The sequence below is a fragment of the Monodon monoceros genome, unplaced genomic scaffold (genome assembly GCF_005190385.1).
Source record: "Monodon monoceros isolate NGI ecotype Baffin Bay Population unplaced genomic scaffold, NGI_Narwhal_1 Super_Scaffold_16, whole genome shotgun sequence".
In the NCBI taxonomy this organism is placed as follows: Eukaryota; Metazoa; Chordata; class Mammalia; order Artiodactyla; family Monodontidae; genus Monodon; species Monodon monoceros.
In genome coordinates this window covers 19,775,840-19,791,652 of record NW_021703772.1, presented here as the reverse complement: position 1 = coordinate 19,791,652, position 15,813 = coordinate 19,775,840, and the positions used below count along the sequence as shown (strand labels likewise).

Here is a 15,813-nt window from a genome sequence, read left to right as displayed (position 1 = left end):
GGACGCTGGGGGGTGTAAGCCAGGCTTCCGGCAGAGACCTAACCGACTCCAGGGAAACAGGGCAGGCCTCCAAACCCCCATGTCAGAGGATGCTGGGAGCGGCACTGACCCCACCAGGCAATGGCAGGAAGGCTACAGAGGTATCCGTCCCCCTCAAACCCCACACAGAGAGCCCCACCGAGGCCTGATCTCATCATAGACACAGAGCTAGGCTGCCACCTTGTTTCCAGAAGGGTCCTGAGAACCCACCACCTCTGGGCCCTGCCCAGGACCACAGGGGTCCTCCAACCCCCCACTCCTCCCTCCAGCCTCCCCGACCACCTCCCTTCCCACTGGAACCACTCACCGCCGGTGGGGTGCAGCAGGATGCTGGCTGGGTTATGGGGCTTCAGGCCCAGAGCAGACAGAGGTGTCTTGGCCAGACCTGGAGGGGAGCGCACTGCGCCGAGAAGAAGAGGCGAGACCCCAGGAGTGAGCGCAGGTGATGGGCTGGGGAGAGGACCCCTCCTGAGTCTGGGCATGTCGGGGAGGGTGGGCAGCCGAAGGCTGAGCGGACGAACCAGCCCCAGCCCCGGGGACGCTGCTGCGGCTCCACTGCCTCTCCTGTCTCTGTGTTTCTCCACAGTGTAAAGGCTAAAGGAAGTCAGCAAATGGCCCTGCCCCTCAACCTCCAGAAAGTAATTTCTATCCCTAGGCCCTGAGTTCCTTTGCTACGGTCCCTCCGCATGGCCGTGGTTTATAACATACACGTTGGTTTCTCGGGTGCCCTCTGCCTTTCCCTGTTATTCTCTCTCTAACCCCCTTCTCTCACTTTCCCTACCCACCCCCAAGCAAACAGGCACGCACAAACATACACACACACACACACACACACACAGGCACACAGGCAGATGGACTTAAAGAAAATGGAGTGTCAAGACAGCACAACATGTAAAGGACAGAAGGAGGAGAAGGGACCACCAGCAGAGCCAACCCTGAGTCCCCAGGCTCGCCCTCGGCCACAGGTCTTTGGCCCCCAGCCAAACAGGTCTCTTGCAAGCCCCACGAAGAGAGAATTTCTCAGCAGGGGGCTCTCTTGACCGCCAAACCTCAGTGTTTGGAAGAGGGAGAAGCCCCATCTCTACAGTCCTTGGCCAAGAGCACCACCACCCCACAGGAGCCCCAGCTCCCTCCCAAGCCGCCTGTCTGGGTTGGAAGTGTCACATGACACACAAGGTCAGAAAGGGCGGTCAGGCTTTCTCCCATTAGCCAAGGACGTGGCTGGACTCCGAGCTGAGCTGCAGGGCGGTTGCTATGCCCAGTCACGAGATTTCTCAGCGGCAGCTGCCACGTCTCCTAACACACCTCTGAGGAGAAGTAAAGAAATGAGCTCTGTGTCTCCGGCCGCAGCTCTCGGGACCCTGCAGAGGCCACAGCTGCTGAGGACATGCAGCCGCACAGGTGTGCCAGACCCCAAGACTGCCTGCCCCACACCAATGGCCTCAACAGACCAGCTGTGCCCCTTGGGTGCCCAGGTCGCACACAGCAGCTCCAGGACCCTCCCTGGCACCTCCTCCCTCTCCCCAAAGACAGTGAGACCTGTAGGAAACTAAGCCCCCAAAATATAATCTCCCAATGAAAGCAATTTAAATAACTTATGTGTGCACATGCCAGTGTGTACATAGGTGTCTGTGGGAATAGAGAGGCATCGCAAGAGTCCAGATGGGTGGCCCACCCCTATGCTCCACCCTAACCCTGAGATGCCCAACAGACAAATACAGCAGAGGGGACAAATATGTACAGACACAAACACCTAGCCATGGCGTAGGTCTAGGCCTGCATGCCCCTGTGTATCCCTCTTTCTCTCATTACACACACACACACACGCACACACACACAGAGGTATCTTGCAACTCTGAATGTGATTAATTATGGAAGAATGAGCCCAGCCTTAGAGACCACTGTCCGTGGAATGACCACAAAGCCTCTCCAGCCCACAAGTTTGCATGTGTTTGCCCAGCGGGTGCAGCAGAGGCACAGGTGGACCAGTGAAAGGAGGTGAAGGGGACAAGGGGACAGAGGCGGTGGGAGGTTTCTCTAGGCTCCCCTCAGCACCTCCAACTCCCTAATCACCCCTGTCCTCAGTCCCCAGGCATCTGGCCTGTCTGAGGCAGACAAGTGGGTGGCCCTGAAGCCAGGCAAGGCTTGGCTTCCTGAGAGAAGAATTCCTCACATTTCTCCACCTCTGGGCATGGAGGAAACCTCTAACTTATCCTCCCTGCCCCGGGCTCTCTCGGGGTTGGCCAAGGGGAGAAGCGGAGGGAAAGAAGGATGCGAACAGAAACATGTGGCAGAACCCAACTCTAGCCCAGCCCAGATGGCTTCATCCCAAACAGGGTGCTGGCCAGGATCCTGGCTATTTGGACCCACAGGGAATTGGAGCAGGTGTGAAGGTGGGGGGTTAAGACCAGAGAGAGACATTCCACGAGTCATAAAAGGCACAGAGCTATCTCGAGCAGATTGCCCTGGGCTTGCACTGTCCAAATATGGTAGCCATGAGCCACATGGGACTATGGAGCACAGGCGGTGCGGCCAGTCTAAACAAAGTTGTAAGTGCAAAACACACAGTGATTTCAAACTTGTATGAAACAAGAATGTGAAGTATCTCTTTATACTGATTACATGTTGAAATGATATTTTAGATCCTTGGGGTTAAATAAAATCTATTAAAATTAATTTCACCAGCCTCTTTTTAGATTTTATTTTAAAAGATTGTAAGATATCTCATTAATATTTTTATTTCGATTTACCTATTGAAATTATAATACTTTGGATATTTTGAGTTAAATTTAAAAATCATTACAATTAATTTCTCCAGTTTCCTGTATGTTCTTCAATAGAGCTATTAGTAAATTCTCCAGTGCAATCATGGCTCATGTTATTTTTCCACTGGACAGCACTGCTCTAGGGACAGCCATGGCATCCACTCATAGCTTCAGCCTCCTGCGTGTCCAAGATGGTAGCCAACACGAGTTCTGTTGGCACAGGGGCCAGGTACTAGTGTCACATCCGTCCCCTCTGCGGGACAGCCGACCACCGGGAGAACGCATGGGCAACTCCAACTCCCCTGTCCTCACCCTCCTCCCCTCTCAGCGGGACAAATGAATAGCCTGGGCAGGGCCCACCCAATCTGATCCTGGAGCATCGCCAGCCTCTCTACCTCTGCCGACCCAGGCCTCTCACAGGGACCCTGAGTCCTTCACAGCCTGGTACTGCTTTCCATCACTGCTTTCCCAGGCCTCCTCCAGCTCCTCCTCATGTCTCTTCTACCACAAAAAGGAACACTGCCCCTCTCCTGGGCTCACCCAGGTCTTCTCTTTGGGTAAAAATGTCTCTGCCCTTCAGGGATTTGCCTCTCCTGTGAGAGCATCAGAGGGATACAGACTAAAGGCTCCTGTCTGGAAGCCAAGGGATGAATGAGATGGGGATATGGTCAGCCTGAGGCTTCTGAGCCTTTCTTTCCTCGGTGGAACCTAAATAGGTTGCCTGAAGTGGAAGAGGTACCTGGATGCAGACAAAAATGGGGATCAGAAGCATGAAGGTCAAGGGGTGTCTCAGAGACACACCAGCAGGGCACAAAGAGTCCCTTTAGGATGGGGGATGTTTTGCACATAGGATGCGAAGACTCTCAGCAACCAGCAAACTCCGTAACGTGGGAGCCCACGGGCCCCACAGGAGGTCAGTCCGGATCCCGGGACTGCGGCTATTGCATCCTTAGACGTGTGAGCGTGGACGGCAGAAAGAATAGAAGCGGGGGAGGGAAGCTGGAGTAAAATGGGCCATAGGGATGGGAAGCGGCAGGTTCTGGCCCCTCCCAACTTTGCCTGCACCCCCAAACCTGGGTGCTCACACAGGCCAGAGGCGACCCAGGGAAGGCAGGCTGAGTGTGAAGTTCTTACCCCCACTGGACGGTGGGCTGGTCGGGGAGGTTCTCTCCATCTCCTCAAAGGCCTCCTTGTAGCTGTGCAGATGGGGCTGCGGAAGAACAAGGGAGGAAAACAGTGGCTGTGACCCTGAGGAGGAGGGGCTCCCAGTTAACCAGCCTGACCACCGCCCTCCCCTGGTAAACACAGAGGTCAAAGGGAGATCCTCGCCAGCCGTGAGCCCAACAACTCCTCACAGCCAAGAGAATAGAAAGTGGCTATTTGCAAGGCCATGGTCCAGCAGCACCTGCCTTGGGAATATTTCACAACAGGGCCAAAGAGAAGGCGTTGAGGGCAGGTTACTGAAGGCGAGAGAGAAAAGATGTCCAAACGCCATTTATATCCAGAATGACTTGTTAACCTGGATTTTATCAAATATGGGCCACTCGCATCAGAATCTTCCAGGGTGCGTGTTTAAAATGCAGATTCTTGGGTCCCATCCCAGGTCTAATAGGCTAGAATCTCTGGAGGGGGACTTGGGGGATCTACATTTTTAGTAGATTCCCTGGTGATTGTTATGCTCGCTAAAGTTTAAGACCTACTTCCTCAAACTACTGAACGTCTCAGAAATACAAACAATTTGACATTGAAATTTGATCTCCCAAGAAAACCACACGTCTAGAAAGGGCTCAGAAACAAAGTCAGTCTCTAGGATCTGGCTTGGAGTTTAGAGACTATGGTCACCTACATCATACCCAGGATCCTTACCACCCTACTAAGGGGTGCCCTTTAGGAATCAAGAAGGGAACCTCAGTCTCAGTGTTCATGGAAGAAGTAGGGGCATAAAAGCTACTTAGGGAAGGAAATGGGCTCCAGATTCCACAAGCCTGAGAGGAGACCTAGGCTAAGGATGCAGGGAGGAAAAATTACTGAGTTTACTGACAGGTCATTGCAGCCCAGTTAACCATCCAGTTCCTCAATAGTTCAGGTGGGCTCCGCCACACTCTGTGGCCCCAGGATACGGTCCCAGGACTCACCTCTTTGGGCCGCCCTCCAGGATTGAGAGCGATGGTGAGAGCCAGCTCTGGGGAGACGCACTGGACAGGGGAGCGAACCCCAGGACTACGGGGGGATGCAGGTTCTGGTGACTGGTTCTCGTACTGCCCATCGCTGGCCGCCCGCCTCCGGAGAGGCGCTGGGGGCTCTGCAGGCTGCTTCTCCCGAGCTTGCACCCCTGGGAGGAATGGCAGGACACAGAGGGCACTGAGCATAATGTGGGGGAAAGGATCCATCGGGCCTAATTCCCCCAGAGAAGGCAGTGCATCTTAGCCCTGGGGGCCCAGCTGGAGCTGGGCTTGTCTCCCCTCAGCACATCCTCCCACCAGCCTCCCTCTGCCCACACCCCGGTTTCTCTGCAGGGTGGGGGATCGGCTTAAACTGGCTGGCCTTCACCAAGAATCTCTACTCTGCACAAGGTTGGGGCCCAGAGCACAAAGGACTGATACAAGAAACAGATGTCAACTTCTTCCAAGCCCCGGAGGCAGAGGGCCAGAGCTTCCAGGCAAAAGAGGGAAGGTGGAGGGAGGAGAATCAGTCTCCAAGGCGACTGCATCAACCAACAAGCAACACCAGGCCCGTGGGGAAGACTTTTGGAAAGAATGAATGATGCATCATCTTGCAAATGGTGCTCCCGAGAAGAAACCAAGAAATGACTAAGTCTTGTCACAGTGTCCCCAGCCCCAGCTGGCCCCCGGAATACTGCTGGCCTTCTCTGGGATGGCCCAACCCTCATCCAGTGCACCTCTGAAAGCTCCTTGCCGCTTCCTTTATGCTGGCCCCTTATCTGTTCACCCTTCTCTTGCCCCAAAGATGGCCCAGGTTCCAGCCTGCCTCTCCCAGCAGAGCAGCAGGCAAAGACCCTGAAGCCATGCGCCCCATCTGCTTCTGTGCACTTCCCTTCCATTCCGCAGGCCTGGGGATGTTGTTAATCTCACCCTCCTCCCTTTCCACTCCCTCTTCCCACAGCTGGGCCGCCGCACGAAACCCATTGCCTCACTGAGCTGGCTCCAGAATCCTAGAGAACTTATTCCCCGGGGCCCAGAGGCCAAGACCCAGCCTGAGGGCGGGCCCCTTGCCCTCATTATCCTGCAGGAGGAAATTCCCAGTCCTACTTTCACCACCACCCGAGGGGGCAGGTGAGAAGAGGTGCTGGGACTCATCAAAGGTCTTGTGAGACCCTGGCCACAGCAGCCTCAAGCCAGCACTTGTGGGCAGACCAACCGCCTCGTGGCACACATGCACACCACACACACACACACACACACACACACACACACACACACACAGAGCTGGCCCCAGGAACACGTCAGCTCAGCCAAGCAGAAATCACCCTAATTCAGACTGAATCACCTTGTACCCTCCGCAGTGGGGTCTGCATGGCCCTGGGGGCCCTTCAGCTCCAGCCTGGAGCAGCCACTAAAGCTGTCATGACAAGCACAGGCTGGGAAGCCTCCCTACTTGTCATGAACAGCAGGCTGCCGGCTGCCGAGTCTAGGGATGGACACAGACTCTCAAACACTCACACCATCGCTCCAAGCCATGCGCTCATATTATCTCATGATTACGAGCCCCGCCTGGAGAGCACATGTAAACGCAGAAGGTAGCTGGGTGGGGCGGTGCTCTTTATTTTTTGGGGGGGGTGGGGATGTTCTGAGGCTCCACTTCGGGCTCTTCGTTAATCAGAGGCAACCTGCCTACCATCTCAACTGAGGAAAAAAGAGCCCTGGCTAAAGACAGTAAACCAGACTCACAACTGCTTTACTTAAAGCAAATAAACCCCTTGCCGCGAAGGACCTTTATTTTCAGAATGGAAAAATGGGGATCGCAGAGTCCTCACCAGGGGCTGCTATGATCATCAACACGGATGAAAGACGGGGCCTGGCTCTAAAGGGTGGGGCAGCAGCCGGGACCCTACAGCAATGCCAGGCTGCCAGCCCTCAGAGAAGCAGTCTGCACCCTGACCGGCCCTGTCCTTGGCCATGCTCCCCCCACCATCGAGCCCCCTTCCCCCTCAGGCCTCCGGGGCAGCTTGGTCCAAAGCCGCTGCTGGTTCCACTCCTGGCAAAAACATTAGAGAGAAAGAGACCGTAGCCATTGATTTTCTAATAATAATCGTGACAAAGGAGGCCCATTTGGGAAAGGCCCTTGGGGTTTGGAACCAACTTCAGCCCCAAGGTTAAAAGAAACGCATTAGGGCTGCTCTCAGTTCCGGCTGGCCCAGACCCGCAGCCTCTTTCTGGCAGGTACCCGTGCCTCTGCAAGGGGTGGCCAGTTTCCCTGTTTGGGGATCCGATATCTGCCCTTGAAAATTGGGTCTGTTTCAATTCGAGGCCCTAAGTCTCCCAGAGGGACAGAGAAAATTCTCCCCGACGCACCCAGAACATCCCCCACATTCTGGGGATGCAGAGGGTTGCAGCGGCCCAGAGAAGAGGCGGGACCGTTGGAGGGGCTTCTGGGCTTTGGAGGATGCGAGACCTGGCCCAAGGCAGTCAAACACTTGTGGGTAATCACACCTCTCCAAGCCGCCTCTCCACCACCACTGGAGTGGGACTGGCTCTGTCCAGAGGCAGGGGGGATGGACAGGTTGCCGTCCAAAGAGCTAGGGTCCTGCAGGGCAGAGCCTCCCTCTGCAGAAGGGGGAAGACCCGGCATACCACTCCCACGGGGACAGCCCCTCTCCCGCAGAGCGCCCACGGCCCCAGTGGCCAGCCTGGGCCTCTCACATTGTTTGAACACAGTGTCCCACTGTTGTCCGCCTTGGCAGTCCCAGATCTGCCCCGGAGCGCCTGGAGAGCCATGTTCCCTCTCTCTTGTCTCTCTCTACAGGAGGGGAGACGGGCCATGGCAGAGGGGAGAGAAGAGAGCCCCATTGTTCTTCAGCCAAGCTGGGACGTCTGGACACAAGCTGACAGCCAGTGTCAGAGAGAGAACACCACTCCCTCATGTCCCAGAGGCTGACGGATAATAAAAATAAACCCGCACTCCCCACCGGCCTCCTCCCCTCCCCCACCCCCGACCCCAGGACTTTCTTGGTCTCCTGGCCCCGGCCCCGCTCTCAGGGCCTCCGTCTACGTGCCCCGCTCCCTGCACACACACAGGCACACGCGTACACACACACGTACAGACACGTGTGGGCGCACACAGCCTTAGCCTGGCAGGAACAGTGGTGGGTCACAATCACCCTCAGAACCTCCAGGCTCAGCCCTTCCCCAGCAGAAGAACGGGGGCCAGAGGAAGCTCACGAAGAAAGGGGGAAAGAGAGGCAGGCAAGGGACTCTGGAAGGTCCTCCCAGGAAAGCTGGTGAGTCCAGCCCTCCAGCCCCGGCAGCACAGGAGCGGCCAGAAAGTGGCCTTTGGGTTAATAACGCACTACATCCAGAAGCCCTTTGTCATCCTCCAAGGGCTGCTCACGCACTGTGGGCATCGGACCTTCCCCTCCTCCTGGAGGACAGTGGTCACTTCAGCCCGGGGCCTCCACATTGACCACCAGACCTGAAGAGCAAGGGGCCGGAGCAGCCCCACCTCCCGGGGTCCTCACTCTGCTCCCCAGGATGGTATTGTGCTCGGGGGAACAGCTGGCTCCAAGGCTCCCCTAAAGTGGGCTGGAACTGAGGCCGTGATCGCCTTCATCACACACACACACACACACACACACACACACACACGGGCAATTCTAGGGGCTGTAGCCCTAACACACATCAATACACCTGGTTAATAGATGCAGCATGGCTGCCCACCACCCCCGAGTTCCATGGACATATGCCCTGGTGTCAGACTTCCTCACATGCCTCCCCTACCCGCCCCAGGACTGGCCACTTCCACCCCGACAGACCCAGCTCTTCTTTCCAGCCTTCCAATTTCCAAAAAACTGGATTTCTCAGCTCCAGGTGGCGGGGCTGGGTGTCCGACTGCTTGCCTGGGGCTCCAGAAGGGAGGGGATCCGGGAGGCCACCTGCTGGGCCAGGGCACCAGAAAGCCACACGGCAACCACACTAGCAGCCCCAGGGCAAGCCATGCCAGCTCCCCTCAGGACCCCCCAGAACTGCCCAAACCCCCAGGCCCCACCGAACACTGCACTCCCCACCACTGGGCCGAGAAAAGGTGGAGGGACAGGAGAGGAGGGGGACAGGAGGCATTCTGCTAGAACCATCTCCCCATTATCCATGGACTGGGAGAAGGAGGGGCCGTGAGAGCACCAGATATTGCCACTGGGAGTCAACAGTTCCCACCCCACCCCACCCCCAAAGCTTTTCCCGGAACTGCTCAAGGCCACGGCCTGGGGTAAGCCTGAGTACATCGTCTTCTCCCTGCCCTGGGCCTCTGGGCTCCGAGGAGCAGAGAAAGGATGAGGTGATTCCCTCCCCAGAGCTAAAAGTCTAGGGGTTGTGTGTCCAAGAGCTGGTGGGAGATGCTAGTGGATGACATCGCCCTCTAACAGAGCAACGTGACTCTTGATGGAGGGTCCACCATGTTGGGGCACATCAAGCCACCATGCAAAAGGCACGTGGCAAGGCTACGATCCTCCATTTGTCACATTGGGAGACAGAGCTCTGAGCAGTTCAGAGACTTGCCCGGGAGTGTCACAGAGGAGGTCACAGGAAAAGCCAGGACCACACCCAGGGCTTCTGACTCTTGGCCATGGGTCCTAGGATCAGAGATTCAGGATGAGGTCAGAGGGGGTGCCCTGTCCCCAGGGAGTGCTGTACTCCAGAATGGACAGTGCAGCAGGTGGCAGGGCACCACTCTGCGTCTTGTGCCCGCTGGTCCACGCAGAGCTCGGCCTGGCTCCTGCTGAGGCTCTGGCCGGGCAGCCCAGGTGATCTGGCCAAGGTAGCTGGGGAGCCGGGCTGTCCCAAACCCTCACTGAGCACCCTTGTTGCAAAGGCCTGTGTGCCCACGGCGGGGCTGAAAGTTCACCTAGTCACCCCGGACCCTGTTCCCAGCAGGGAAGGCCAAGGCTGGAAGCATCAGGCCGTGTCCATGCAGAAGTGGGAGCACCCACTCATGCAGAGAGGAGGGAGGCAGGAGGAAGAAGGGGGCAGTGAGAAAAGAGGTGGGGGGCAAAGAGAAGAAAGAGACGGAGAGAACAGAAGAGGGAGAGGAAGGAAAGTGAGGAGGAAATGGGAAGTGAGGAGGTAGAAGAAAGTGGGCAAAAATTTGGAGGAACAGCACATGAAGGAAGAAGGGAAAAGAAAGAAACGGAGAGCTCAGGTGAGTCATAAAGGGGGAAGCGGGGAGAGGAACCAACCAGAGAGAGAGGAAGATCGGAGCCGGTGGAGAGGAGGGTGCCCGGAGCCGACACTCTGCCCAGTGCCCTGCAGCCTGGCGTTGTACACTGCTCCCCACCCCACCCCGGGGAGCCGGCAGCGGGGAGGCAAGCAGGGAGGGGGGCGGGGGGGAGGACACCAGGCAAGGAAGGCACCACGCCCACGGCACAGGGGACAGATGGACACGGGACACACGAAGAACGCCAGGGACAAGGCATTTAACAAGACGAAACAAAACAAAAACAAAGAGAAAATCAAGGTTAGTCAGTGTTCTGAGTCTGGGTTCTGGCCACAGGCTGGAGGGAGGCGGGCAGGGTGTCAGACAAGATGAGAGGGTGGATCTAGGGTCTCGTTTCTCCAAAGGGCAGGTGGACTTTCTGCTGTCCAGCAGGATGCCACCCACCTCTCTCTTTTCCAACCCCAGCATGGAGCAGGAAGGTGCCAGCCTGGGACCAGGAGATTTCAATCCTGTGGCCCCATACCTCACCCGCCCTCACGGTCAACACGACCTCATCTCAGGACCTTTCTCCTCTCACGGTCACCTGCTTCTTCCTGGGTTCGGCAGTGACCCTGCCAGTCTGAACCCGAGGGTCATCTTCCTGAGCATCGGGGCATCCCTTGGCCCTTCATTCTTCCATCACACCCCTCTTAGGAACCCTCTTCCACGGGAGCCACTTAGGATTTTCTACTCCTGCCCCAAAGTGCTGGGTACCACCGAAAAGTCCTTAAGATGAGCCTGCTGGATCACTGTAAGGACCTGTGGGGGCCTTTTATCCCCCAGCTGACTCCGATCGCTCTCACAACACAGGGGCCATGCAGTGACCAATATCACCCTTTCCTGGCTTCCAGAGAGCCACACCCTTTGAGTTTCCTCCACTTCAAAAGCTGCTCCATACCAGTTTCTTTGCTGGTTCCTCCTCCTGTCTCAAATTACTAAATGTTCAAGGCTCCAGAACTCAGTCCTTCTCTATCTGTGCTCACCCCCCCCAGGTGATATCATGCAGTGCCTTACTTCACATGACATCATATACTGACAACTCCCACATTTCTAAGCTCCGATCTCTCCCTCATAAACTCCTGACTCATACATCCAACTGTCTTGGACATTTCATGAGCACCTCAAATCTAATGTGGCCAAAATCACACTTCTGATATCCCCTCTAAGCCTGCTCTTCCCACATTCTTATCCATCTCAATAAAGAGCAACTCCATCTTTTAGGTGCTCAGGCCAGAAACCTTGACTTTTCCTTCTCTCACATCCCATGTCTAGTCTCTCTGTAAATCTTGATGGCGACACCACCAAAATACGTCTACAATCTGAGTATGTCTCACCACCTCCAGATACCATCCTGATCAAAAGCACCAGCCTCCTAACTGGTCTCCCTCCTTCCATCCTGGCCACACTGATGTTTTTAGAACAAGTCAGGTGATGTCACTCCTCTGCCCAAATCCTTCCTAAGGCTTCTCACACCATGCAGAGTATAAGCCAGAGGTCTTATGATCACCTACAAGGCCCACAGAAAGCTCGTCCCCATTCTCATTCCCTCTCTGATTTCGGGCCCCCTACTTTCCCCATATCAGGCACATTCCCACCTCAGGACCTTTGCACTTGCTATTCCATCTGGCACATTCCCTCCCTGCCCAGGGAAGCCTTTTCCCTGACCATCCTACCACCACCCCCCACAACCCTTCACCCCTCATTGGCATTTCACTGCTTTATTTTATCTCTATGGCACTTATCACCCATCTGACATATTATATGTATATTTGCTTATTTGTTTATTGTCCATTTCCACCTCTTAAAAAAAGGATCTTTATCTCTTTTGTTTACCACCATTTTTCCAGAACCTAGGCTAGCATGTAGCATAGATTAAGAGCACACATTGAATGAATGATGGAATGGGCCTTGATCTCATCTCCTATTTCCATGATGAAATATAAAAATTGGGTTCTCAATTCAAGCTCCCAAGGCTTGACACCAATATCTCCCTATATCTGTATCCATCCTCTATTCTTATTTCATGAAGAGGTACCTCACCTCCTGGCTGAGCCTAAATTATCCACCTGGGTTCCTAAGCCTAACTCCCCTTACCTCCTTAGAGACCTATCCTATCAATTTCTTTCTCTTCTATCTTTTTCTTCTCCCTCTTCCCTCCATATTCAACCTCTCTCTCCTCCCCCTCTAAAAACATTCTCATGGCTCCTATATTCACAGAAAGAAGTTCTCAGTATCTTGCTACCCTCTTTAGCTACCACCCTCTTCCCTTGTATCACAAAGCCACTCAAAAGAGTGGTTGATATGCTGTCTGCACCCTCTCATCTCTCACTCCTCAATCCCTGTCTGGTTTCTGTCACCACCACTCTATTGAAAATATGCCTTTGAAAATCACTGGGGCCACCTAATTGGCAAAAGCCCAGTGAATTTTCCTGAGTCCTTGTCATGCTCTCTCCACAGTGATATTGCTAACCTCCCACCCCTCCTCCTGGAAACCCTTTACTATTCTGACTTCTGTGATGACCGGCTGTCCTAGTGTCCTCTCTCTGTCCTGAACATTTGTTCTTAGTCCCCCGTAGGACCTCCATTCCCTCGTGGCCATTTCATTCTAAGTTCTTTTCTCTCCATGCCCTCTGACATATCGAGATCTCATCCATGTCCAAACTTTAACCTTTACCTTTGTGAGAATGACTCCCAAATCTATAGCTCTTTCCACTCTTTTGAGCTCCAATTCTGGATGTCTGATTGCCTTCCATACATCTTTACCTGGAGGCTCCACTGTCACTCAAATTCAACATATCTAACACTGAGGTCTTCATCTTACACCAGACCTGCTCCTCCTGCTAACTTCTGGCTTATTAATGGAACCATCATTCTGTTTCTATTCATGGAGCCTCAGAATTATCTTTGATGTCTTCCTCTTCTTCACCTACTACATCCAATCAACTTGGAAATGCATCAGTTCTCATCCCACCACAGCATCCTTGGCACCCATCTCTTCTTTTTCATTTCCATGGTCAGCACCCTAACTCAGCCCCCATCACCTAGGTTAGCTAATAAGCTCCTAGCATCTCCCAGCTCAAAGTCTCTCCCTTTTTGTATCCTTTCTGCCCAGACCCACCAGATACATCTTCCTAAACTACAGCCCTGATCATGGCACCCTCTCCTAAACACAGTAATGGCTTCCTACACTGCCACTAGGTAAGATTCAGGCTCCTTAGTCTGGTATTACAACCAAACAGACGCAGGCCCCAGGCTACCTTTCTTGACTCTCTCTCACATAGCCTATATGCTCTCAATCCACTCTATTCTTCAAACATGCCTTAAGTTTTCCTATCTTCATTATGAGCCCTCTCTCTCCAATGACCTCACCATTTTCAAAGTCCTACCCATCTTCCAAGGCTCTGTAAAAGCCACACTCAACAAAGAGCCTCCCCAATCTCTCCAGCTGACAGTGAGCTTCCCTTTTTCTTCATTCCCACAGAACTTTCTTCACACCTCTCTTATTACAAATAACTTCATTTTAAAGTTCCAGTTCTTTTTCCCCTTTCTAAACTCTAGACTCCTTAAGGATAAGATCAACTTCTGATTTCCAATATGCATTGAAATCTCTACCTCTAGAGACACCTGAGATCAGTACAGTCACAGAATCAGGATCATAAGATAACTTGATTGGACTCAACAACTATGACTCTTATTTCCTTTTCTTGTCTTATTGCACTGGCTGGGATATCCAGTACAATGTTAAATGATAGTGGTGATAACAGGCATCTTTATTTTGTCCCTGGTGTAATGGGAATGCTTCTAATTCTAATGTTTCACAAGAAAGTGTGACATGTGCTACAGTACCTACCCTCTGTCAAGTTAAGAAAACTAACCCTACATACTCTGAGTGCTAAGCTGAAATAAGACGTAAGGAGTAGTTGGATCAAAGTGGGATGAACCAAGGACATAGAACTGAGGTATAACAGCCTCAGTTGACAGCCAAGGAAAAAAAGCAGACTTGAGGGAGAAAGGCCAGGAGAAACCAGATCATACTGATGACCATATAGAGGTTCTCCCTCAGATCTGAGGTTACTCATGTTGAAGCTTACATTCCAGCTTCTTGCAGAAGAATGTAAAATGAGAAGAAAAAGGCAGTGCTGAAAGTCTATCCCTTGGCTCCTAGACTGTTCTACAAATTAATCCTGCCGGTGCATCTTTATCTACACAAGCGCTGCGGATAGGGCTACTGAAGAAGTTGTGCAAGCAGGACCTGCTGACATAAGAAATACTGTTCATGACAGGGCATGGACCCAAGAGGTCCTTTGTAGCCCTGGAGACCAAATATAACTGTCCCCTCTACACATCTTATCCCTTCTCCTGACTGAGTCACTCACAGTTGGTGGAGGAGATGACAGCAGGGTTGGAGGACACAGGTACTGTGCCAACAATATCCCTCCCTCCATATGACTTGGCAGCCAAAACCTGAGCAGCTACAGGATATGGAGGTTGAGAAGCAAGACCTCAGAAACTGGTAGGAGAGAAAAGGATGAGGTGAAAGCCACTACAAGATGGACATCCTTCTAGGGCCATTAAAGTATGGCTTCCTTCTGAGCAAGCTCTGGGAGAGCTATACAGAGGGTTCTGTGAAAAGGAGGGAACTCATCCTGCTCCCCCAGAGAAAAGCCCCTTGGATCCTGCCCATTATTAGAGTGTCACTATTCCTCAGGTCACCACCCCAACTCTGTAAAATATTGAGAGGGCCCATTCCTCTCCCTTCAACAAAACCAGGAGGAAAATGGTTTCTGCTGATAAGCCAGGTACTCCTTATCTCATGGGCCCAGATGTAGACAAAAGTAGAAGACACCAGCCCCACGGGGACCCCCATGGAGCATTTCACCCCTCGGGTTATAGAGCTACTCATCTTACGTTTTGACTCTTGGGTAAAGACAATGATGTGATGCTACCAGGGCAGGTGAAGTCCTTGATTGCCAATTTCCATAGTGTGAATACTGCCATTATGGCCAATTTCAAGTTACCAATAGTTGAACTGGGGGCTGTGCTCTGCTCTGAAATACAGGAGCAGGGAGTCCATGCCGCCACACCAGGTCCTGGACTCAAACCCAACAGCCAACTGGCCTGGCCCCAGCTACTTCCCTAAACCCACCATCCATCCTCAGGGACGGTGTCTCCCTTCCTCCCTGTAGCTGGCATGGTGACTCAGCTTCCCCTAAATTTAGGAAAAGGGGCAGAAGGCAGAGTCAGCTGCCCAGGCTCCCCTTCTGCTCCCTGACTACCCACCACCCTGTCAGCTGAGGGGCTTGGCACAAGGTCCCCCTCGCCCCAGGCTCTGGTCCACCCTGGTCTGGGCTTCACCTCCACAATAAAACCAACTCACAGGATTTCCCGCCCAGTTTGGCTGCCCCCATGGAATGGTCACAGGCTTAGGCCAGAGGGAAGGAAGGGAGCCCTTCCTGCCCCTCCCAACATGGCCCTGGACACTCTGCCATTTCTTGCCTTTATCTCCCCAGTAAGCTCATCTGGTTGCCCCACTCTGTCTCCTCTCTCTGGAGGATAAGTCCATTCTCTGATAGGAAATGGGGCTCTG

General features: G+C 53.6%; 1 protein-coding gene across 7 annotated transcripts in view; it reads right to left on the bottom strand.

Annotated features, from left to right (window-relative positions):
- Positions 1-15,813, bottom strand: part of TNS1 (tensin 1) — a 196,948-nt gene that overhangs the window by 30,960 nt on the left and 150,175 nt on the right. For 6 of the 7 annotated variants that reach the window (XM_029224920.1, XM_029224924.1, XM_029224926.1 and 3 more), the window contains 3 exons: positions 4,940-5,136; positions 3,939-4,014; positions 347-439 (listed from right to left, as the gene is read on the bottom strand). In XM_029224920.1, coding sequence (XP_029080753.1) covers positions 347-439; positions 3,939-4,014; positions 4,940-5,136 — 366 coding nt within the window. The remainder of the gene's footprint in view (positions 1-346; positions 440-3,938; positions 4,015-4,939; positions 5,137-15,813) is intronic. The other variant, XM_029224919.1, reaches the window with a different exon arrangement.